Below are 25708 nucleotides of genomic sequence, written 5' to 3' on the forward strand. Positions count from 1 at the left end.
GGCAGGTCTTCTTTATAGGCAGCCATGAAGCAGGATTTCTCCTTTCCTTCGTATACACCAGTAGCTCCCCTTATTCTCTGTTCCCCTGTACACAAGGGTGCTCCCCCTCAACTACATTCTCTATACAAGGCTCCCCCTCAACAGAACTTCTCTTTCCCTTGTCAATCTGAAAAGGTGAAATAGGAACAGGATAGGAGATAGGAAGTGAGACAGACTCGGGAACCTCTTCACTTGCAATACCACTACCAAGCGATAAACACTCCCCCTGAAGAGGTGACTGAAAAAAAGGTATGCTTTCAAAGAAACGGACATCTCTGGAGAGAAGCCACCGACGAGTGGGAGGATGATAGCATTTATATCCTTTGGAGGTGGAGGAATACCCGAGAAAGATGCACTCAGAGCCTTAGGATCCAATTTAGTGCGGGCAGATTTGCTAACATGTACATAACAAATACAACCAAACACCTTTGGAGGGAGAGAGAATGAAGAAGACCGTGAGGGTAGGACAGCAAGAGGAACTTGAAATTGTAAGACACTAGACGGCATGCGATTAATAAGAAAGACAGCAGTGAGTAGAGCATCAGACCAAAAAGTTTTGGGAACATGCATGGTAAACCAAAGGGACCTAGCCACTTCAAGAAGGTGGCGATTTTTTCTTTCAGCCACCCCATTTTGTTGTGGGGTATCAACACAGGCCACCTGATGAATAATGCCATGGTCAGAAAAAAAGGTTTCCAAACCACTATACATATACTCCCCACCTTTGTCAGAACGAACAATTTGGATCCGGGTTTGAAATTGGGTATACACTAACTCATAGAAATTTGTAAATGCAACATGTACATCACTTTTATGTTTCAACAAGTACACCCAAGTAACCCGAGAATAATCATCAATAAAAGAGACAAAGTAGCGGAAGCCACGCAAAGAGGTAACAGGGGAAGGCCCCCAAACATCAGTATGTATAAGATGAAAAGGTGAAGTCGATCTATTACCATTGGATGTATAAACTGTTTTACAACTTTTGGCAAATAGACAAGGTTCACAATGAAAAACATGAGAGACTGGAAAGGAACTAAACAAGTGAGGTAACTGTTTCCTCATAACAGAAAAAGAAGGGTGTCCCAACCGACGATGCCAAAGCAAAATATCCTCTTGAGTACGTCCACCTTCTAGCCCACAAACATAGGATTAAGGTTGTACAACGGAGGAAGCACCGTTCCAAAACATATAAGCCATCACTTCATGACCATCGCCAATCACCTTCCTCGTCACCAAATCTGAAAAAGACAATGGGTAGGAAAGAAGGTGACAAAGCGGTTCAAAGATTTAGTCAATTGGCTAACGGAAAGAAGGTTAGTAGCAAAGTTGGGAACATGAAAAACAGACTTCAGGGGTAAGCAAGGTGTAACCTGGATATCTCCCTTACCAGAGATGGAAGAGAATGTACCATCGGCAATTTTTACCTTATCTTTCCCAGAACAAACAGAGTAGGAATTATACAGCTGGGACCTACCAGTCATATGATCCGTGGCGCCCGAGTCAATAACCCAAGGTGTGATGCCGGAGGAGGAAGAGGCCTGTAGTGCAGTAGAAGTAGGAGCTGCAGGTGAACTGTCCAGGTGGACTACAACCTGGCGAAAGGCAGCAATGTCAGCTGGGGAAAGGGAGGATGAATCAGCTTCAATGACCCCAACATGAGCCTTAGGCCCCTTTTTCCGCTGTCCCTTCAGTCCCCCAGTGGAACCAGGTGGGGGCTTCCCATGGAGATCCCAACAGAAGTCCTTCGTATGTCCAGTTTTACCACAATGGTCACATAAGAATCGGCTCTTCGAAGACCCCTTAGCAGCCCCCTTATCAGCTCCCTTAGTGGAGTCCTGAGGGATGGAAGAAACAAGAGCAGAGCGCTCAATAGTGGTGTTGATACTAGTCTCCATGGCACCCCTACGGGTTTCCTCACTCTGTAGATATCCACACACCTCCTCCAGTGAGGGAAGACTAGGTCGGCCAAGGATTTGTACCCTTAGAGGCTCAAATTCAGGATTCAGGCCACCAAGAAGAAATAGTACCCTCTCCTTCTCAAACAACCTGTGTACCTTGACTTCATCATCAGGACACAACTGAAGATCTCTATAGTGATCATACTCCTCCCACAGGCCCACAACAAGACAATAGTAGTCAGAGATGCTTCTATCACCCTGGCGTAGGCTAACAATCTGTTGGAGAAGTTGGTACACCTTTGTAGAGTCTCCAACACGATCAAAGATACGGGCTACACTGTTCCAAATATCTTTGGCAGTCTCTTTACCCATAAACCTCCGTCCAATCTCAGGCTTCATTGAGAAAAGAAGCCAAGCCATCACCAGTGAGTTCTCAGTGTCCCATTTGGAATACCCTTGCTCGGTAGGAAGAGGTGCCTTGATGCTGCCATTTATGTACCCCATCTTTCCCTTACACCTAAGGATCAGTTTCATGGATCGAGACCAATCTAGGTAATTGGTATTGTCCAACTTGACAATGGGAAGTGCACATTGGTGTTCTCATATGAAGGGACAGAGGATGATGCGCAAGTGGGTCTACGACAAAGGCAAGCTGTTTCCTCATTTTTGTCACCCATATTTAACTCAAATCAAATGCTTAATAAGTCCAAACAACAAGATTTCAACCACACCATTGCTCCTTGAACACAAGAAAAAAAAGCAAAAGCAGAGACCAGAAAAACGAAAAAAGGCTTGTAAAACCCAAACGAAGCAAGAAACAGCGGCGGAGCAACAAGGGTAAGTCTTCCTTACCCAAAAACGATGCTTGTATGGCCCAAAGAAAGCAGCAAACAAAGCTCACACTAAGAGCTGGATCACTCCAAGAGCTCGTCACGCGGAACCGGGAGAAAAAACTGTCTGGCCGAAACTCGATTCTCTCCTCTCGATGCTACCAGCAGACTTGAGAGGATCAAATGATAGGGAAGAAGACTTCCAAACGATGCTAGAGCATCCGGTTGCTCCCTATTTGGTTGTCAAACAAGGAAGGAGAAGCTTGGTGAAGATACCCCAAGGTTTCCTTCGCAAACCAGCAAGAACAAGGGGATTGCAGCTCACTCCAGCCTTCCACACAACCTTCAAACTCCAGGAAGAAAGTGCTCTGATACCATGTTAGGTTTTAGAGGAGAAAGAGAAGAGAGGAGCAAAGCTCCAAGGGAGGCAAAGTTCAAACACGATTTGGTGTAATGTGTTGTTTCTCTCAACTTGAGACAAACAGCCTTATATTGAGAAGAATATCTAATTACACTCAGGCCCTTAGCCTAATACAAATAGCACATAAAATACATAAGTAAGTGTCTAAGTACAAATATACCCCTGAAACTAAGTACTCTTAACAGTTTGACACTGGTTGACCATTGTCATGCTTGAGTTTGGAAATTTGGTGTGATGGAATGCTTTAGATTGGCTCCACCATTCCATTTTTTTTTTTTTTTTAATCAATTGGATAAACAGTATAATCATCCCATGTAAGCTCCATCCAGGGGCTGTCTTTTAGTTGCCCCAACTCTGTAAAAGCTAGTGCAGCCATTACCCTTTTTCTATCACTTCAGTAATTTAATATAAAAATGATAGAACAACATTTTAATTTATAAAATTACAAAATGGTTTCACCTCCAGTAAAGAAAAGCATACGGAAAATTCTTGGCAACTTACCAGGAATTTTAAGAAAAGAAAAAAGAGAAACATATTAGAATGTGCTTCCATTAGGGGTGGAAATTCTTACCCTACTTGCTGTATCTAGGGCCGGGCATGTGCTTAAATATTTAAGCTTCGGGCCGGCCTGGCCCCGAGCTAGGTGGAAGATCAAAATATTAGGGCTTCCTAGGCTTGAATATGTAAGCCTGGCTATATGGCAAAAATTTCCTGATGCAGATTCATCATCGAAAAGGGCTTATTTCTTTAGACTTCCCTACACCATTAGACTTCCCTACACCTGCCTGCTTTATTGGAACTGCAGAACCAGCAGCCCCTTTGGTCCTTTGTCATTGGATCCTGGATAATTGGCCTCTAGTAGGACCTTTACATATCTAGAGCTACATTATTTCCCTTCTCAGCAGACCGGATTAAGGGGTTCGTGGTTGGGACACCTGATTCTTCTGCCATGTGAAAAGGTCAAATGGCAAATCCAACCATAGGACACCTAGGAATGGTTTGTAAGACCACATCAAATTTCAGAGCCAAATTCAATAATAAACTCCATGCAGTGCCATACCCTTCCATTTATGTCCAGTCCCTTGCACCCATGTCAAATTCTAGATTTTCTAAGTTACTGTTTTGCCATGTGGTCAACTCCATTTGGGCTGCTTACCATGAGCAGGGGACCTTGGGGTCATAGTTCGAAAATCTATCTCGACCAGGTCGAGATTCTCAAGATGGCGAGACAGTGCATTTTTTTTTTTTGCTGTTTCGGTGGGCAAATCACCATAGTTGGCTCCGAAACTTTAAGGGAAGCCTGTTTTAGGCTTACTAAACTTATTTAAATCTTCAAATTGAAAAAAAAATTAATAAAATTGGTGTTTTGAATTTACACCCTTGGTTGGTAGTAAAGACCAAACCCTTAATGTATTATTGTCTATTCCTCACATTGTTTGACTTAAAATTTCTACTACAAACTCCTCCACATGAAGTGTTCACAATGCATATTACATAGACACCCAACAGTGAATAATACATCAGTCACAGACACCCTACTTAACTAGTCTTCCATGTCCCCACTCCCAACAATACAATCAATCTCTTCATAGTGATGTGGCAACGCCCAGTAGTGTATCCCAGTTGTATTGATGATGATGTGGTTAAAAAGTCAGGAAACAAGGCTTTTCCTCTTTTCTATACAAAAAACCCCTTCTCTGTTGAGTTACTTCGAAATTTCGAAGTGTGCTCTTGAGTTGGTGCTTTTTTATAGTATGGAATGTAGTAGTTTTCTGCAATTTTAGCGAGACGGTACCAAGTACTGAAATCTCGCCGAAATTTCGGTCAAGATATTCGAGTTAGTGCATATTCTGTGTCTCGTATGTAAACTCGGCTCGAGTAGCTCGAGATTCTCGAGTTTTCCGAGATCTCAGCGAGTTTTAGATGCTTGGGGTCTACTTGCCCACAAATTCAGCCCAATCCATTCTGTCACATGGCAGATGTAGGCAACTGACCATGGCTTGGTTATGGGGACCATTAGATCAGAAAACCTTCTCCCTATGCAAGGATTAAGTATCGGTATCGGTATTGGGTATTGTATAGGAGGGGTGATTTTTAAGAGACGTATCATATTGTACTGGAAAGATGCAAGATACATTAAAGATATGCATAAAAATGGTCAAGAAATGCATTGATGTTCTTATGATACAAAGAAAATACATTTTTGAAGCATAAAACACCTTATTATGCAATATGTAAATATATATCAGCTTGATGCAAGGATTTGAGTCGCTTTTTACCTAATCTGGTGATGCATAACTCAAAAACAAAAGTAAGAAAAATTATTTTGAGTGCTGTAAGTCCCAAAACTTGTTGAAATGGTAAACATTAGGGTCTTTATATATATATATATATATATATACACACACACACACACAAGGTTTTAAGTATCCTTCCATACCCTCTGATATGTATCGTATCTTTAAGGTACCGATATGATACCTAATAAAAATTTTGTATTAGTACATGTAAGAAACCTCATCGTTATATATAATCAAATGATACAATAGTCTCGTCATACTTAATTCTCCTTTTTTATACACGATATATTTTACTTATTACTTATTCATAGTGTTTTATGCTTCAAAATTATATTTTGCGTATCCTAAGAATTTCCATATGTTTCTTGACTATTTGCATAAATATATTGTGTCCCTCGGAATCAATAGATATGTCTCTTAAAATCACCCTTCTGATACCGATTATGTAAACCTTCTATATATAATTTCCTCCATCTCATATCAAAGAGAAAACAAGTTTCCAAACTTCGGTTGCTCTCAGTTTCGTATGTCACTCACAATTTCTGTTTTTTGCAGATTTAAAGTAGGCGTATCAAATGTATCTTAATTGTATTGGACCATATCGGCCCTGTATTGGTCCCGTATCGGACAGTATCAGACCTGTATCAAACACTTTTTGAAAAATTAAGTATCATATAGATACCCACCGATACCGATACGTATTGACGATATATACCTACCAATACTTAAAATCCTGATTATAAGTATGATAGTTCATATAAATTTGAACCCCTTAGCCATTAAAAACCCAATCCTCTAAAAGAAACAATGGTTGAAGCACTATTCAACATCTCAACATAAAGTACAAATGGGCATTAAAAGAGAGAAGACACAAGTCTCAAACTATGGCCTTGTTGTTATTACTCATTACTTGCATTTTACCAACTTAGTACACTACAGACTTATCAATTGCTTCTATAAACAAAAAATAGATGTTTCATGGGCTTCGAGAGATTTCTATGGCGTTTAAGGAGGCTTTGATGTGGGATATTGAATAGTTAGGAAGACACTGTATGCTAGCATCAGGCCCGGGTTCCAACCCGGCCCATTCATAGGGCAGACTTGGGCCTGAGTACTGGGGTCCCAAGGAAGGGAGCCAGGCCCGGGCAGCTTGGCATGAAGCCCTTCTCTGTAGGCTAGGTGATGCAGATAAATCACATAAAAAAGGCTTATTTTAGCGGAAATAAACCTTGGATTGAGTTCTATACATATTAGGCCTTAGTCCAACTAGGTTTCGCTGTAATGGGTCTAATATAAAGGTAGGAGTTAGGAATACAGGATTTACTTTATTAATCAATTTCAGTTGGAGTCCTAGTTAGAATAGGAGTTGTTTTAAGTCTTTTATTAGCCAATTAAGTATCTAGTTTGATTAGTAGTTGGTTAAGGCTATTTTTAGTAATCTTAGAGGTTAAAGTCTTAAAGGCAAGACCTCAGCGAGCGAAGCGAGGTTAAGGCTGCGTACATTATGACCCTCCCTAGACCCCGCAGTGGCGGGGGCCTCGTGCACTGGGTACGCCCTTTTTTGCTTGAAGTTGGATACTTAGAGTCGGTATGTATGTATGTTGCCAGCCATTCAGACATGAAATTATGAGTAAAATTATTGAAGTTTTGTTCAAGTACTGTGGATTCAGTCTTGTTTTCTGAGTGGATTCTGAGGTTCAACTTGGTGGATTCCAAGGGAGGGTTTTTGGTGGATTCAAAGCCACAGAAGTATTCCTGGCCTATTATTTTTTCTATTTTCTATCTTAAGCTCTTTACCAAACTAAAGGTCAGATCATCCAATCTCTTTAACTTGTGATACTCTGTTTTCTGCCTACATTACCGGCTAACTTCTAGTTGATATATCACATCAAGTACTACTCACTGCTCAGTTTAATCTGAAACTTCATGTTTTCTCATTGTTTCAGCTAACCTCTTCTAGTAATCTGATAATTCTGAGTTCTAGTTCTGAAATCTGAAGTTCGAGTTTGCTGGTTAAGAATCCTTATAGCACTAGGAATGCTCTGTAACTTCTACCAAATTCTGCAGGTCTATTCATCCACTAGAATAGGCCATTTAACCTAAGTTCTAGCCTTATCTGATCAGTCTATTGTGAGTTATACATTTTCTACATTTTCTGGTCCTTTCTTCTCTATTCTGTGATCCTGTTAAGTACTAGTCTCTTGCTGGATTTTCCTATTCGGGATTAAGAATGATAAATATGAAAATAAAGTCATTTATTCGTAAAATTTGTGACAAATGTCGACTGACCCATAGAGGGGACGGATTATAGTAATTTGTTCCAACCCAAGTCTACATTACTAGGCTAGTCCGGGCTTGGTTCGTTGCCACCCCCAGATTCCGTGCTTGCTTCTCTTTTTTCATATATCTAATTTTAAAATTTTTACTTATTCTTCCGTTCAACCAATTATATGATTCAACTCACAAGACCACTCCAAATGATTTCAGCACAATACTGATATAAAACACTGACACACATGCTCTAGATTATGATTTACTGTCAAAACATTTTTTTTTTTTGGTGAATAAATAATGTATTACCAAAGCCCAAGGGGGGCGAGGGAGAAAGGGGGGAGGGAAGAAACAGACCCAACTAGCGGGTTCTCAAGAGAATGCTATCCAGGCCCCGGGACACAACAATATGCCTGTTCCTTGGGGAATCCAAAAAGGCCTTCAAACTTAGAGAAGACATCGAAAAAGATGGCTTTCCAAATCAAGTCGAACAAATGAGAATTGGAGGTCCATCTCCGAAGATTCCTCTCCATCCAAATGTGATACAAGACCGCACCAAATACAAGCTTACCTATAGTGTCGCAGATAGTGGGGTTTCACTGAGGTAGGTCAAAACATTTTTTCTTTCATGGAATATCAAAATGTGGGGTTTCACTGAGGTAGGTCAGTTCAAAACCTCAACCCACTACCCAACTCCATGGACTACCATTTTTGCCAAAGAAACAGGGAAACATCAGCAGATCATCCATTTCAGATGGTCTGACTGCTGGAAATGTTCAGATTGTTGAAAAACAACAGATCAGATAGAACATCTCTGAAGTCATGTTATATATTTATTCCCAAAAATCCAAAAATTACGTATGGAGGGTTTGAACCTTGGACCTTTAACTAAATAGCCAACTTAGCACTGAGTTTATGACATCAAAAGAATGACATACAATTCATAACTGTACATCACTACAATCATGGCATTTATTATTGGAACGGAATTAATGTCATTTTCTTCTAGATAAATAAGAGTAAATTGCTGCTTAGTAGCTTGCTTACCAAGACCAATTCGTTCACCAATCTGAAGATCATCCCATGGAATCTCCCATTCTGCAACCTCATCAAGTATTGGATTACTTTTCTGACCATGAAAACCACCAGCAAATTGTGGGTTTTTATCGGCTGGTTCAATCAATCCTTTGGCACTTGGTTGAAATTCTTGCAAAAAATTGTTTTGCATAGTCTCCACATTATTTGCAACTGCTCCTGCATTTCCTTGAGAACTCACCTCATCCCCAGCGAAAACATTTTCAAGTTGCTTTTGATAAGAGCCAACTGCACATGGCGCAAGACAGTCCTGAATTTTTTCTTCACATGCAGTTCTTGCTAATGATGAACTAAGTACAGGAAGCAAGCCTACAACCGGGGAACCATCCAGAGTCATTTCATTAACTGCATTGTTAACCAACATAAACTCCTCACCTGAAGCCACAGAAGCTGAACAAACACCAGTGCCAATTATGTTTTTGCCAACAACGCAATGAAGATCTGAGCTGGCAAATCCCAGTTTATCCATTGAAGTCAGAATTGGTTTCTCATCTTTAAGGTTACCCAAATCGGTTGCATTCTCTTTCTTTTTTCTTGCCATCTCCCCTGTCAAAGTTGGTTGTTTATCTTGACTTACTGAGTCAATGCTAAAGCAAAATTTATCATGACAAAATTTAGCCCCACCAGCAATCTTGTTGGCATCCACAACCTGGCTTTGACCAAACATGGTATGTTCTTCCGGGGCAGTGGGAGTTATATCAGAAAACAAATCCGGTGGAGGTGACGCACCACTCTCTAGCAAGACAGCATGAAGTTTCTGTGCAAATTCTGGGTCCTGTGCCGCACTAATCACATATTTAGAAACATCTGTAACTTTTACGTTTTGGACAGATGAAGCTTTTCCACCAGTGCCAGATGAACTTTCATGTGGTCTATGCAAAGATGGAAGAAGTTTTCCAAATTCATACTCAAATCTCTCAGTTTGATTTTTTTCAGACATATTTGCATCATTCTTCTTTGTTTGACTGCCAATATCTGACGCTTCATTGGAACCCAAATAACTACCTTGAGAAACATGATCTAGGTGGGATGGAAGTCCCCCAAATGTAGTTGTTTGATTTTCAATTTGACAATTGCCCTTGTCAAGGGCAAAACATGAATCCTCCACATTCTGTGCAATGTTAACAGAGCCCCTTACATCTAATCCAGAATTTGGAAGACAATTATTAGGTATTTCTGCAGGAATTAGGGTCCCTGGAGCTCCCATTAAATCTATTATGTACTCACTGCATCATATAAACAGTCAACAGTGTGTTAGTATAAATACCCATTGAATCCACATAAGTGAACATTGCAATAAATCAGTCAAGCAATATTCTAATCAAGTCCTTGGAAACAGTAGACAGAAGTTAAGAAAGAGGAGAATGATGCAATCTGTATATCAACAAAATAGTGATACGGTGAGTTCACACCTTCCCCTCTGAAAATATAAGAGCATAAAGAATATGAATCATGTCATACTGTTTGTAAGTATTAACTGTGTGTAAACTATGATGATACCGATAGAAGAACTGATATGCAGTATTGCAAGTTACAATGCAGGGGATAGCTTTTAAAGTCTTTATTGACATACCAGATTCATGCAAAAGCCAAGAATAAATTTGCATCCACAATTAGAAAATAAAAATTTTAACTGGATGGAAAGGAAAAAAAAATTACAAAATTAGGTTAGAGAATGGAAAAGGACAGCTACATATACATCCAATAATAACCCACTCAAACAATGAACATCAAAAAACTGATTCTCAAAACTCAATTTAAATTTTTTTTGCAGTGGACCTTCCAGCGGTGGACCATTTGGAAATGACGGGATGAAAAGAATTTCTCCAGATCAACCAGAGATCCAAGAAGAATTTTCCACTCTGCGGCTGAATTCATAAAATCCTTTGACAAAGAGTGTAGACCTCAGTCTCATTGAAATTGAGATGCAACGGAGGAACCTGAATGGAAACACACTAAACAATGACGGTTTTGATGAAGCATGGCATAAGGGCTCCAGCAGAGCAGGCCAGGGTATTGTTTTTCATACAAGAAGATATTACATTGCTGCAAAAGCTCAATCTGCAGTCTCTCAGCCTGCTTTTGACCGAGGCAGAGGTAATCAGGGAAGGTATATTGATTGCTTAGAGTGTGGGCTTTACTTAGCATGGTAAGATTAAAGGGCAGTCACTAGACAGGTAAGAAAGAAATCCTTAGTACTTCAATTGAGCTGATTAATGTTTTATTTGGCTTGCATCTGAGTGATACAGTTAATTCACCCAAATGAGCTTATTTTATTAGAAATAAGCTTTGGGTTGGGTTATGTATGTGTTGGGCCTTTAGTCCAATGGGTTTTTATAGTAATGAACCACTTTAATAGGTCTATAATATGGGTATATGCTAGGCATACGGAGTAATTCAGTTAGTGTCTTTATTTTTTTGTTATTTCATTTTCCTAACCACTTTAGGTTACCTTATTAGTTAAGGATTGCCTTAGGCCTTTCCTTTTCAGTGTTAAGAGTCTGTTTTGAGTTTCTCTATAAATTTATAAGTGAAACCAGCATTGTACACGATTTTTAGAACGAAAACTGCAGCTTTGCTTGCCTCTTCTCCATTGAAGATCTCTTGTGTCTGACCAAAGAAACCCCATGTGTGTGATCAAGGTAGATTGGTATCTGATCCAATCGAACACCTTGAGGTGTGAAGCTCGGGTAGATTGTTCTATTGCTGGATTTATTGATTCTTCTACTAATTATTCTGCCATTAACAAATAAGTTGAGTTCTGAAATTTTCAAAAATTTCTATTCTACCTAGAATTCATATGCAAGGCTCTTCTTTTTTTTTGGCACAAATTCTGAATCGAAGAATCCAGCAGCCAGTATCTGCTCATTTTTTGACCTAAGGTTCATCAATTCAAAAGAATAACTCAATTCAATTTTGGCAAGATTTTGACGTGCTGATCTGGATCCCTGTTTCAATTCTGCCCATGTTTCTTCTTAAACTACTATTTTATACCCTGACATGCTGATATCAATTCTGATTTGCTGTTCTATTTTATTTAGTGATTTCAGATTCACATGCAGAATTGATTGGTAGTCCAAACCCTAAATTCTGTTCTGTTTAACCAACAAAATTACTGTTTTACCCTTTCCAAGTAATACTGGGATTACTCCTTTATTTGCTGATTTAACCAACAGATCGATCCCAAACTTTCAGCAACCATTCCCCTCCTAAATACTAAACTCGATAGGAGTTTCAGACTCATTCCACCATCTGATTTTGTTATCTGTGAGTTCTCTTAAATCTGGAAATTATTCTTTGTGAAAAGATTTTGTCTTGGTACTGTTTTGTTCTTTCAGTTACAATACTACATTAAGTGGTATCAGAGCATGGCAGAGAACAGTTCCGTAAGGCTTCTAGATCCACCTGATCCGATGGCTAAGGTGTTGGAGATGTTCCAACAGTTATCTGAGAGGATGAATAAAAGTCAAAGGAGCATCAATGAGAGGTTGTTAGCAATGGAGAATGGAATTGCTATACCTACACATGATAATCACATTCCACCTAAAGGTGAAACAGGGTATCTGGCTAATGTAGCTCTAGATAGGGAAAGATCCTGCTAGAGGCCAATTATCAAGGATCTAATAACAAAGGAATCAAGGGCTGCTGGTTCTGCAGTCTCAGTAGGACAGAATTGCAGTTTTAGGTCAAATCTAGGGTTAGGTTTATGAATATGGAGATGAATCTTATAGGATATTGATGGGCAGGTCTAGGAGAAGCTATTAATGTAGGTTTGGATGATGTTTAACTAAAAACTTGAATTTCAGAAAATTAGGGTTAGGGTTTCGGGTTTTGGGTTTTAGAACTTAGGCTAAAACTAGGGTTTTTAATGGGATTTTAGGGCTAGGGTTGGGATTGAATTTTCCAGGTAGGGAGGGGTAGGTTCGATCCAAATATGGGAGGTTTTTATTGGCTGGAAGTACTAATTTTGGAATTTAGGGTTTTCTTGGGTTTTAAAGAGACAAGGTAAATTAGGGTTGGAGCGGGAGGATGGGGCTGCAAGTTGGATCGAGTGGAAGGGCTGTAGTATGGAGGCTGTGGTTTAAATTTGAAATAATTCTGATGGTCAAATATGGCTGGGCAACAAGATCTAGGGTTTAGTGGAATTAGGTTTAATGGAATTCAAACAAAAATAAAGGGGATCGATTGGAGGCGGGGAATTAGAGGATTAGAAGAAATTTGTGAACAAGTTGCAGCAGAAATCCACTGGTAACAGCTTGGACAGAAGTGAAGGATAGAACCACCTTCAAATTGAGATCCTCCCGGCCGTCACGGTGCAAGGAGTCACAGGAGATCCACCTGCCCTTCTTCCTTGATAGAACCACAAGGCAAACACTCAAAAGGAGCAGCAGCAGTAACTATGGCAGCAGAAATACTTCAACGATTTGGGAGACTAACTCTCTTCTGTTTTTTTATTCATATATATAATAATAGGGCCAAAGGCCAACCACGATTCAGCCTTGGAATATGATTCCTTGGCTGAATCAAATTACAATTCTAAACCCCTTCAAAAATCGTGGAAGGGAGGAAATCCTAATCTAAAACAAAAAACTTAAAAGATTCCTAAATTACCCTTCTAAAATCGTGGAAGGGAGAATTCTCACTTAAAACAGCTGATATAAAACAAGATTCCCTACTAGCCAATAGGATTTAAGAACCTATTAGCCAATAGGAGCCCTTCACTTAAATTAGACCAATTGGATGCAACCAATTTAAATCGGTTCAATTTAAAAAACAGAAAATAAAGCTAAGTATAGAAAATCTAAGTAAACTACTAAGTAATTAACTAAGTATGGGGGCCAAGGGCCAACCCTAACTAACTACTCAATGGGCCCCACATGGGAGTGGGGCTTGTTCCACTTCTTCCTCTTGATGTGGCCCTTTGATGCTGGATCACTGGCACATTCTACAACTAATAACCACAACTGGAGGTTAACAAAAAGAGTTCCTACAGTCCAGCCAACTTTTGAAGAACATGTACGGACTTACTTTAATGGTGATCATGGTGTATCCCATCGATGTTCTGACGATTCAAAGAAAGTCAAGCTCGAACTGAAGGAGTATAGTGGCAAGCACAATCCACAAGTGTTTTATGATTGGTTGGCAAGTCTGGACGACTACTTTGATAGGTTCGAGTTATTTGAGACAAGAAAGATGAAATTGGCTCGAACTAAGTAAGTTGGTTCAGCACATGAATGGTGGAGGACCTATGAGAGGGACCTTGAAGACTGTGGTAGAGCACCCGTTACATGGGCGGTGAAGAAAGAAGATCTGAGTTACAAGAATTTAGCACAGATTCAGAGCTCGATTGCAAGATCAGCTGAATTCTCTTCATCAAGGTAATATGTTGTGGGTGAGTACATGGAAAATGTTGACTCTCTTTCTTCTCGTAAGACATAAGAGAAAATGACATCCAAGTGCTATCTCGGTTCAGACTGAGGTTAAGGTCTGAAATCAACAAACCAATCGGTGTTATAGATATTGTCAATGTCCGGGATTGCTTTGAGAAAGCTATCCATGCAGAAGAGTTGATAGCACCCTCTGGAAGAAGGTTTGGGCTTCAAGCTGTGGAGAACGAGAAAATTTTTCTAGCACTTAAACCCATCACTACAGCTCCAATACGTGCCACAGTTCCTACCCATTTGGACAACAAAGGGAAGGCCCCTATGACCAGCAACAATAAAGCATAGTACTATCATTGTCAGGAGTTTGGACACTTTGCAAGAGCTTGTCCACAACGTTAACAAGTGAATGTGGTTGCTGAAGTAGAAGAAGCTCATGATGATAATGATCCTGATCGATTCCCATATTGACTTGAAGATGGAGACTTTATTGGGTATGAAGATGAAGACGCTGATGCAAAAGAAAAAAGGGTCTTATGGCATTCATGTGCTTAGCCATATCCTGGTGGCTGAAACCAAGGTAGAAGATTCTACTGAAGAGGTTCGTTGAAGAGATCAAAGTAGACAAGACTGAAACCGTGGAAGATGAGGTAGTGGTCGAGAACACTCCACAAGAAATCTTCAATATTCATGATGCTGTTCTTAAAAAGGTAGAGTTTGTGCCTCAAGTCTTCGGTGAGAAGGATACCAACGTTGAGGACTCTATGAATACGACAATCACAATTGATATTGTTTCAGAGGTCGAGCACGTAGAGTTTGCTATGCTACCATGGTTCTTTGAAGAGAAAGCTCCATGCCTTGAAGATTACATTCCAAACATCCACAAACAACAAAAATTTTGTTTGGGAGTGGTCAAAGCTGCAACTCACATGTAAACCCCCTTGTCATTGCAAAACTCGAGGTCAATTTTTTATTTTTTTTCAAGCTAGAGATGATGCAGGTACATAACCAAAATGGGCTTGTTTTATTACGAATAAGCCTAGGGTTGGGTTCTATACATGTTGGGCCTTTGTCTATCGCGTTTTTAATGCAATAGGCCACTTTAATTGGCCTAGAATATGGATAGTAAGCAATGCAGTCTTTGGTTTGAATAATCAAACTAGGAACCAATCCAGGATCTGATTTCAAAAGGTGAGTAGGTTTAGGGTTCAGATAGACTAAATTAGCTGTTTTAGGATTAGGGTTTACGCCTTTAAGGGGGTTTAGGGTTTGATGGTAGGGTTAGGGTAGATGATGTAGGGTAGTCTTCTACTGAAGGTTTCGTCAAGGTTTAACAAGTCTAAGACTGCTGAACAGAATCGGCAGCAGGTTTGGAGTCTAGGGTTAGGGTTTGAAAGATGGGAGAAGTAGGAATTTTTAGGGTTTGGTTGGTTGGATTAATACCAAACTTGGATCGAGTTTCTCAATGGGTGAGAGGGAAACTCGACCAAAATATGGGGCTGTCTCTATGGTCAGAATGGGCTGGGTGATGTTAGGGTTTTGGGGAATTAAAGGGAAAAGGAGAAAGTCAAAATTAGGGTTAATGGCTGGTCAGAAAGGGACCAGATTTGGATCGAATTCTCCACAGGGGCAGGGGAAGACTCGATCAAAGTCCAGTGATGTTTTGATGGCTGGTTTAGGCTGTGGAAGTTGGGGATCCTCTAGAAGGGAAGAAGAAGATAGGCTAGGGAATGGATCAGATTCAAACTTAATTGTTGATGAAGAACACCTTCACAGCAGTGAGCTTGAATGAAGAACAGTAATGGAGAGCAAAGAGCATCAAAAACGAACCACCCAGGCTTCACACCATAAGGTGTCAATCGGATCAAACACCGATCCCACCAGCCTTGATCAAACACAAGACAGTTCTCCTTGGAGAAGACAAGTTGCAGCAGCAGCTTAAGTATATAATTTCAAAATTTTGAGGTGAAAAGAGCCCCACGAAAATTTACTTATTTATAAAGGCCAAGTCCTAATCAGGCATAGGAGAAGGAAAGCTTCCCCTAGCTGACTTAGTTACAAAGCACATCCTCTCCTATGAACCGTGGAGAGTAGTGGACCAACTTAAAAGGTCATGTGGCTATTTAAGTAGTCACAAGACCACTAACAACAGCTGCCTAGTGCAGTTGGTGAGCTGTGGTGCGCTTCATGCCCATGCTCACCAGGAGGTCTCGAGTTCAAGTCTCCTGACTGTTACCTTCCCCCTTCCCCCCCCTTCCCAGTTCCCTCCCCCCACCCCGCCCCTTAAAGAAAAATATATATATGAGCTCCCAAAAAAAAAAAAAATGTAGTCACATGACCACTAAACCAAAATAAATAAAAACTAATTAAAAACTTAAATTGAACCACTGGTTAAAACGGTTCAATTTATTACATCAAAATAAAACTAAGTATGGAGATCTAATAAACATAGAAATCCACTAAACTACTTGGACACTTGGACTACTTGTTCTTCTTCCTATTCTTCCTCTTGCGGACGTAGGTCTTTAGATCTGCATCAGTAAGACTGCATATGAGATTTCCTTTATTAGTCACTTAGTTTATTTTAAGTGTCTTTTGGTTTAGTCCAATTGAACTGGTTCTATGTGGTTCAATTCAAGTTGCGATGTTTATCAGTTTTATTAGCTAACAAGTTATGGAGTCCACATCAGCAAGGCTGATTGTGTTATTTACTAGCTAGAGTCAGTTATGGGCTCCCCCATTCAAACTCTAACTCTAAGTTTAATTATCAATAAAAGCAAGTAGATGGCTCATTGTTAGCCAATGAATTTGAAAAACAAAGTTTTTGTTGTTGCTGCTATCTTCTCCATTGAAGAACACCTTGTGTCTGATCAAGGAACCTCTTGTGCGTGATCAAAGTTTAGATTGGTATTTGATCCATAGTTCAAAAACTCAGCGAAATTTTGGATATTTCGGTAATTTCAAACATCATATGAAAGTCGAAACCCAGAACAGACCATCTTTCGACAGAAATTTCGGTCATTTCGTTTTGGAATCTAGCTCATTTCGGTCTAAAAAATGCACTGTTTTGTCGAAATTTCGGTTATTTCGGTCACTTCGTTTCAGTATTTTGCTCATTTCGGCCTTTCTTCGCACCCTGAAATGGCCAAGCAAAACTCAGAGAAAAAATACAATGTTTCGGCGAAATTTCGGTCTGGACGAAATGACCCTCTGTAGACACTGAATTTTTCGAGATGAGTTTTCAAACTATGGTTTGATCCAATCGAACCACCTTGCGGTGTGAAGCCCAGGTGTTCAATTTCTTTTTGTTTTTATTCTTCCATCATCCTTCCTCCATTAATCAAGTATTGTTTTGATTTCCTGCAATTCTGTCTCTTTGGTGCCCACGATTCTACAATTCATTCACCATTAAATTGTTGAACAGATAGTGATGTACTAATCTTATTTCAATTCCCTCTATTGATTCTTTTAATTGAAAATTTTCTCCATAATCTGTAATCAATTTCAGATTCTGATCTATAATTGATAGAGTCCTATTTCGATTAGGAATTCATATGAAAGTCTTTTTTTGCATGAATTTCGATTAGAGCAATCCAGCCATTAGAATCTGTCCAGATTTTGAGCAGTTGCCCAACCCTAAAGAAGAACTCGCTCAGAATTTTTCCCAGATCAGACCTGCTGATCTGGATATATATTGAGTTTTCCAATCCTGCCCTTGACTGGTAAGCTGTCCATTATTAAGCTAAAACGAATTCTGATTTATGAGCTGTTTCTGCTGAGAGTTACAACCCATATACAGAATCGGTTGGACAGTTTAGTTCTGGTTTCTGAAGTTTATTTTAATTAGTCAAATCACTGATCTGCCCTTCTCCTATATCAACTAGGATTGGCCCCAAATTTCAGATCTGTCATTAGATTGATCTGTAGTTTTTAGCAGCTTTTCTACTACTGATTTGCTAGATTCGATTTGAGTTTGGAGTTATTCTGACCACCACCTGATTTGATGTTATTTTAAGTCTCCTAATCTGAACTTATTATCTGAGAAAAGATCTTGTATATTGAGTATAAAGATGGAGACTTTATTGGGTATGAAGAAGATGATGATGCAAATGAAGAAGGGTTTTACGACATTTATATGGTTAGCCATATCTTGGTGGCTGAAACCAAGGTAGAAGAATCTACTGAAGAGGTTTACGTTGAAGAGATCAAAGTAGACAAAGCTGAAATAGTGGAAGATGAAGTAATGGTTGAGAACACTTCAAAAAAAAAAATCATCAACATTCATGATGTTGTTCTTGAAGAGGAGGAGCTTGTGCCTCAAGTCTTCGATGAGAAGGTTACCAAAGTTGAGGATTGCATTACAGATGTTGATGAAGACATGATTAAAGCAGTAGTACCATATGAGGTCATGATTAAGGAAGCTTTTGAATACACTCCGCATGAAGTTGTCACCAACCCCGATGCTATTCTTACCATTGAATTTGTGATTCCACCTCACTAGTTTGAAGAGAACTTCTAGGATTAAATATTTTATTCCTAACGTCCTTACATCATCAGAGTTTTGTCTGGGAATGGTCAAAATTGCTATTCACATGTTGTATCCCCCTTATCACTGAAAAACTCGAGGTCGAGTTTTTTCAAGCCGGGGAGAATTGATGCAGTTAATTCACCCAAATGGGCTTATTTTATTAGAAATAAGCCTTGGGTTGGGTTATGCATAAGTTGGCCCTTTAGTCCAATGGGTTTTCAGTGTAATGGGCCACTTTAATGGGTCTACACTCTATAATATAGGTATAGGCTAGGCATACGGGATTAGTTCAGTTAGTGTCTTTATTTCTTTGTTATTTCAGTTTCCTAATCAGTTTAGGTTACCTTATTAGTTAGGCTTTTCCTTTTTAGTGTCAAAAGTCTGTTTGTGAGTCTTCAAATTCAGTTATACATTACTGGATCTGGTTGTTGGACCTCCCACCTGTGTTTTCATACTTCTTTTCTTTTGTTCCCTCTGTTAGAAGATCTTGTTTTATATCTAACAAAACACTTTTAGCCCAGATGGGGTAAAATAGAAGGATTCAAAGATTTTTAACATCAGCACCATAAAAGATCTAAACGATGAAGCATCACCTGTTACGATCAATTTTAATCAAATTTACTGCTCCATCATCTGTACCAGTGTAGTAGCTCCCTTTCACCAGCCTACATGGAAGATTGATCCGATCAGCTAGTACCTAGCAACAAACGTGAAAAGGATCATTCAATGCACTTCTGGAAATCCATTGATGGGAAAGAAAAACATGCAAAAATCAGAATGAATTATGAAATGCCACAGTCAAAACTAGTAGTATAAACGCTGCAACAATGAGCGGAATTTTAACAATCTTAGCCACCACAATTTATCTTTGGGGTTGCCAAATTTTAGGCACCAAGTTCAATTTGTTGTGAGAAAACTGGAATGAATGGTGTTGCTGGATTTTAGGGGGTATTAAGCTCAGTTTGTTGTAAGAAAATTGAAAGTGTATATTAATTTATATATGATGGGAGGTTCAGTATATAGCTCTTGGATTGCCTATCATTGATCTTGTTGGATTGCTCTCTCATTAGTTGACTTTCCCCAAAATAAATAAAAAATAAAAATTAGCAACCAAAGAGGGAGCCACCCACAGGTGCCTCCAATATTATCTGACATCAAGAGGGAAAAAATTGCATGATCCAGGAAAATCAAACAGAATCCATGCTAAAAGGTTTGGATAGAAGAAAATTCATTTTTTAATGCAATTTGAAAGTTCATTCCTGTAATGCATTAAACCAATAGGATAAACTGATAATGGGATTTTCTTATTGACACCCCTTAAGGTGTCTAATAGTTTGTAACCTTATTTTTTTCCCTAGTACAACAAAGTTACACTTTTTGTGAGGATAAAATTTTGTCATTTCACATATGGCAATGACATTATGGTATGTCACTTTCAAATTATTTTGAAAACCCTTTTTTACCCTTGACTTAAAAGAATTTTTGAGAATAAGACAAGAGGCAATCAAAAGAAAGTTACAAGTTCTAAATACAACAATAGAGGTGTCATTCAGACAATCCCATTGATAATGGTCTTAACAGTAGGAAACAGGTAAGAAAGTAGTCCTAATACAAGGAGAAATATAGGGAGCAATACAGTCATTATAAGGTGCTAAAATAGTTAATACAGTTTCAGAAACAATCAAATTTTGTTATCATGGTCAAGTTCATGAACCGAACCAAGAAACAAGAACAGATGAAGAGTATACTTTACATGGGCACTAGGATTTGGGAAGAAATTTGCTAAACATTGAAACGTGACTAAGGCATCTTAAGCAACAGAATTTAATAAGCTGAATGAGGACAACATGAAAAATTGAATTTCAATGATTAGAATTTTACTTGACATACAGAAACAGCGAAAAATCATGACAATTATACCTTAAAGAGCAATGCCCTGTGACGAGAAAGTCCAACATCCAAGCAACCAAGGGGAAGAATAATTGTGTTCAAAGAATTTCTTAATTCGTAACTCCTAACTTTCCACCGTCTTAACATTTCATCAGCATCCGCGACTGGCCCACCCATGCAACCAACAACAAGATCTGCAATCTTCTGGACTAGACCACTTAAAATAGGACCGAGCTCTGCAGTTCGGCATTCCGAGTCTAGATTAACTGCTCTTCTCTCGAGCTGACGCAGTGTAGGATCAGCACTTCGATTTACTAAGATCACTTCGTAATCAACATTATCAGAAGTGGATGTTGCTTGAAGGTCTACCAACATTGGCATTTTCCCCTCCATGTTTGAGTTTGAGGTAATGCCATAGACATCATAAAATCCATCCATCACTCTTTCATCGTAATTTACAACATTGAAGTTCTGCACAGAAGCAACCAGAAAAACAAATACAGTTCTCAAACAGTTAATGGCAGATAGAAGTCGTGCACATCTGCATACAGGTTATAGAAGGCTCATTGATGACCAATAATCACAATGGAAGGGGATTTTATAATTTACTAAAAATGATTTCAACCCTTCCAGAAGAAAATATTAAGATAGCATCACCTCAGACATGGAATAAATGATCACAACATTTACTGATGTAGATAAGTCACCTGAAGGGTTTATTTTATTGAAAATAAGCTCCGGGTTGGGTTATGTAGGTGTTGGGCTTTTGATCCATGGGTTTATTTTGTAATTGGCCAATTTAATGGGCCTAAAATATGGGTAGAAAGTAGGTAAACGGGATTTACTTCCTTAGTTTAGTTAGAGTCCTTTTTTGAGTCTAATTTCTTTATTCTTAGTCAATTTAGATTACCTTATTAGTTAAGGATAGGGTTAGACCTTTCCTTTTTAGTGTCTAAGTCTATCTTTGAGTCTTCTATATAAGTTTGTAAGGGAGGCCAATATTGTACACGAATTTGATTAATGAATATTGGCTTAAGCCTTTGTGAAAATCTTGAGATAGGATGGGTGAGATTCCAAGGCTGAGATAGCCTTCCCCAACCCCATTCCATCAATCTCCATTCAAGCTCCAGTTCTGCCCTAGCCGATCTCTTGAAGATACATACTCAGATGCTGGAAATTCTTTGCAAGGGTTAAGAATACTTTCAGACAACACGTAAGTGCATCATCCCCAACCCAAACCCTTCTTCTTCTAATCCTCTAAACCAAACCCTAGCATCCCCTCCATCTCTGAGCATCATTCCCATAACCCAAATTCTGCCCAGACCAAACCAACCATCAGAAACAGCCCAAAGTTGGACCGAACCTCCCTCTCACCTTTAGGGAAACTCGATCCAAGCCCCTGCCCTAAACTGCCATCCTAAACCCTAGATTCTCCCATTATTCTCTTTTCAAAAAACCTAGAAAACCTAAACTTAATCTGTGTCCATTCAAGTTTACATACCTAACTCCATCAAAACATCTCAGGACCTTCACTGGAAGACTCCCCTACATCAACTTACCCTAACCCTACCATCAAACCCTAACCCTAATTTTACACTTTCACCTATTTTAGCCTAACCACACTACCTGTTCAGATCAGATCTTGGTTATTTGGCTTCTAGTTGGTCTCCTACCAATCTAGAACTACATTATTCACCTTCCAGATTGAACAAATTAGGCATATTTATTAATTTCAATCCCTTGTGACATGCAGAAAAAATAATTATGTTCATGTTGAAGTTCATTGAAAAACATAGAAATTCAACAATGTAGGAAATTGAAGGTCCTTAAAAAAAATTAACCACAAACTATTATCTCCTAAGTTGAAGATTAGCCTACAAGGAGCTGCGATCAGTGCCAAAGGTGAGAAGCCAGAGCTTCTTTTTTCCATCCCCACCCCCTAGGGAATTTTTTTTTGGGGGGGGAGGGGGGGATGTGGGGGTGATTCATAATAAGTATGAGCATATTTTTCTACAAAGGAACTCACAAGTGCAATTTAGGCACTTTACTTGGTCAAGATTTATGTGTGCTGTTCTGTTAGTGCTTTTTGTTGAATTGACGGAAGAGCAGTTTTACATTAAACTTTGGTAATGAAAGGATCTGACAGAACCCAAAAGTAGCTCCAATATGTGATAACAGCGTTATTTGATTTGGTTTTGCCAATGCAATAGAAGGCCATGCGCAGTGGAGCATATTGAGAGTTCCAAATAGAGGACGGAGAAGAGCAAAGAGGATGTGAATTTGGGTAGCCAAAGTTTCTACGAAAATATAGAAACGCAGTGGGTGGAATATGTTCACCCAAGGGCAGGACGACACAATGGTCAACTGCTGAAATGGATTCCAATAACTCCCAAAATATAAATTTTAAGGAAGAAATAACCACTCCACTAATTTCCCTCGTCTGGGGGCATCAAAGTCAACAGCCAACCAATACCCACGATGGGAATGAGTGAAGAACATAGAACTTCAACAAACAAAATTGAAGCATCATAGCAAACTCTGTATGCAAAACACAAGCACCAATAAGCAAATCAAAGAGATCCATAATTCAAAAGTAGCAGTACGTTCAACCCAAGTCTTAAAGGAAATGGTTAAAATAAAACTAAAATCACAAGCCAAAGCAGGGTTAATATTCTCTACGTACCCAGTACCGAAGAGATAGATACTCGACAAGGGTTTCATCAGCCGAGACAGAAGGTGAACAACCCAGACTCATCCGCTTCGCGGCCTTGATCTGGACAGCCTCCGGGTCCTCACGACCATCAGGATCAGAAACACTGATCGCCAAAGCAAGTTGAACCTGAAACTCCTCTTCGAAAAAACTAAAATCAGCAGAACTATCCGATGACGCAGCTGTCGGAACGGCTCCAGCAGTTGCCCTATCAGATGCATCGACCACTCTGTTCCTAGCTAATGTAGAAGGCGTCGATGAAGACAGTGGAGGAACCGACGCCGACGCCGACGTCGAAGAAGACGAAGATGAAGAGGAAGAAGAAGAAGAATTATTGGAAGGACGATTTTCGCCTAATCTTTGATGTTCGTTAACGGCTCCTCCGATGTGGAGTTTGCGCAGCAGATGCTTCATCTTGGACATTGGAGGATGAATAAAGGATCAATCACTCTCCTTGGAACTGCATCGCTTCTTCTTCCTTCTCGCCCTTTCTCTCTCTCTCTCTCTCTGTTCTCTGTGTCTAAACCTAAGCCCACTTCTCTCAAAGCAGATTCTTTCAATCTGCGCACGTCTTCATCGTCAAGCTACCACCAACTGGAATTAAATTAACCGCTCTCCTTCCCTCCAAGCATGGCTAGTGGGGGAGGATACCGTATTATAATATTTTATTTATTTATTTATTTTCCTTTTATTACTAATAATAAATGAGGGTCAAGGGCCTCAAGGAAGATGGGTAAAAACTAACATGAAACATCATGTCCATCATCTTCGTTACACCTTCCTCTATATGGCCTACCGTTTACTTAATTTCAAACGTCTGATTAACGAGTTAAGGCTTTTGATTTCGTACAGCAAGTTAAATCTTGATAGACTTGAATGTATACTATAAATTTATCGTTTACGACAAATAATGGGTTTACCTTTTTTTTGCCCTTTTACGCAAAAAAAGAGTTTTGGGATGTGGAGTTTATTATTGGGATTTACCCCAAATGAAGAGAATTTGTAAGGAATCGAATGGATCAGATTGATAGTTGGCAGGCCACGTGTAAGGTGAATCTAATCAAGGAAGGAAATGATGGCCCACAAATGAATCGATCTAAACTCATTGGACAAGATTCAAGGTGGGTATGGAATTTTTATCTTGTCCGTTTCTCTGCCCATACATTTGGCGGAAATGACTATTTAATCTCACTCGGGTAGTGTGTTTAGGGAGGGAATTCGGCTAGGTCATTATTTCCGGCCCCCTATGAGAAGAACTAGACAACTGTTCCGAGTAGAGAACCAGAGAGGATAATGATCCATATATTTCATAAAAAAAAAAGTTCAAGGTATATGAATAATTATCACCTCCAATTCCTCTAATAGGGGGGAGTGGACTTTACCTTGGGCAGTGTTTTCAGACAGGGGTAGGGTGGTCATTTTTGCCCCCATGTGAGGAATTGAAGGAATTGGAGGGGGCAGTGAATTGAAGGGGATAACGATTCCAAGGTATATAGCAAATGATTTTCTATTGTGTGAGAACTTATAGACCTGCATAGACATACATGGAAATGCAAGCCTGTGGTTCAAGTAAATGGAATCAGGAGAACATTTGGCTAACATATTTGGTAGAAGCGTGGAGAGTAAAAGCTCACCTCACTAGAAGGTCTTGGGTTCAAGCCTCATACTTCTCATCTTCCCTCCCTTCCCCAAGGAACAGTTGCGTATTAGACTTGGATCGAATCCTCAAATCAAATGGATTCAATAGTATCTATCCATCAAATGGTGAGAGTTACCACATCATTATTCAAACTATTACAATAAGAATGAGTTTTTTTTATAAGAAAGTTGACTAGTCAAATAAGTTTTCCCCTAAATAAATAATGGGAGAAAGAACGCCACCCAATCGCACAACACACGCCACTCTTGAACCCAAACATAGGGACACACAAAATGTCCGTCGAACCCCTTGGAAAGATGGAAATGACCAAGGATGCGGCAATAATTTTGCGTGCCCCTACATCTGGGCGCAGGGGTGGTGTACGACCTCATGGTGTTCCCTTTCCCATGAATAATAATGGTTTAAAGAATATGACAGAGGTCATGGGTTAAAATTTTTAAGGTAAGTGTTTCCTGCTTGCGTGTAGGCACCAACATGTCATTGGATTGGGCAGTCATTTCGCCACCCCTCTGTGTCTAGGTATAGAAGCGATGCTCCCCCACAGAATTCTTTTTTCCAAATTTTTAATAGCTCTTGTAAGTGTGGATAATGGGTACACAGCAAAAAGATACTCGTGAGTTATTTGATAGCGACAGAGACAAAATTGACTTCACCTCTCCTTTTCTCACTCTCGCTATATGCT

At 39.5% G+C, this 25708-nt stretch overlaps 1 protein-coding gene across 2 annotated transcripts in view; it reads right to left on the reverse strand.

Annotated features, from left to right (window-relative positions):
* The window catches only part of LOC122669849 (probable serine/threonine-protein kinase SIS8), a 36757-nt gene extending 12756 nt beyond the window's left edge, over positions 1–24001 (reverse strand). The window contains exons 1-5 of one of the 2 annotated variants that reach the window (XM_043866722.1): positions 23340–24001; positions 20687–21127; positions 19360–19463; positions 9233–10083; positions 8810–8860 (exon numbers count right to left, since the gene is read on the reverse strand). In XM_043866722.1, the coding sequence (XP_043722657.1) occupies positions 8810–8860; positions 9233–10083; positions 19360–19463; positions 20687–21127; positions 23340–23789 (1897 nt within the window). In that variant the 5' untranslated portion in view covers positions 23790–24001. Of the gene's footprint in view, positions 1–8809; positions 10084–19359; positions 19464–20686; positions 21128–23339 lie in introns of both variants that reach the window. The other variant, XM_043866721.1, reaches the window with a different exon arrangement.
* Positions 24002–25708: the final 1707 nt, after the last annotated feature.

The sequence above is a fragment of the Telopea speciosissima genome, chromosome 7 (genome assembly GCF_018873765.1).
Source record: "Telopea speciosissima isolate NSW1024214 ecotype Mountain lineage chromosome 7, Tspe_v1, whole genome shotgun sequence".
Classification (NCBI taxonomy): Eukaryota; Viridiplantae; Streptophyta; class Magnoliopsida; order Proteales; family Proteaceae; genus Telopea; species Telopea speciosissima.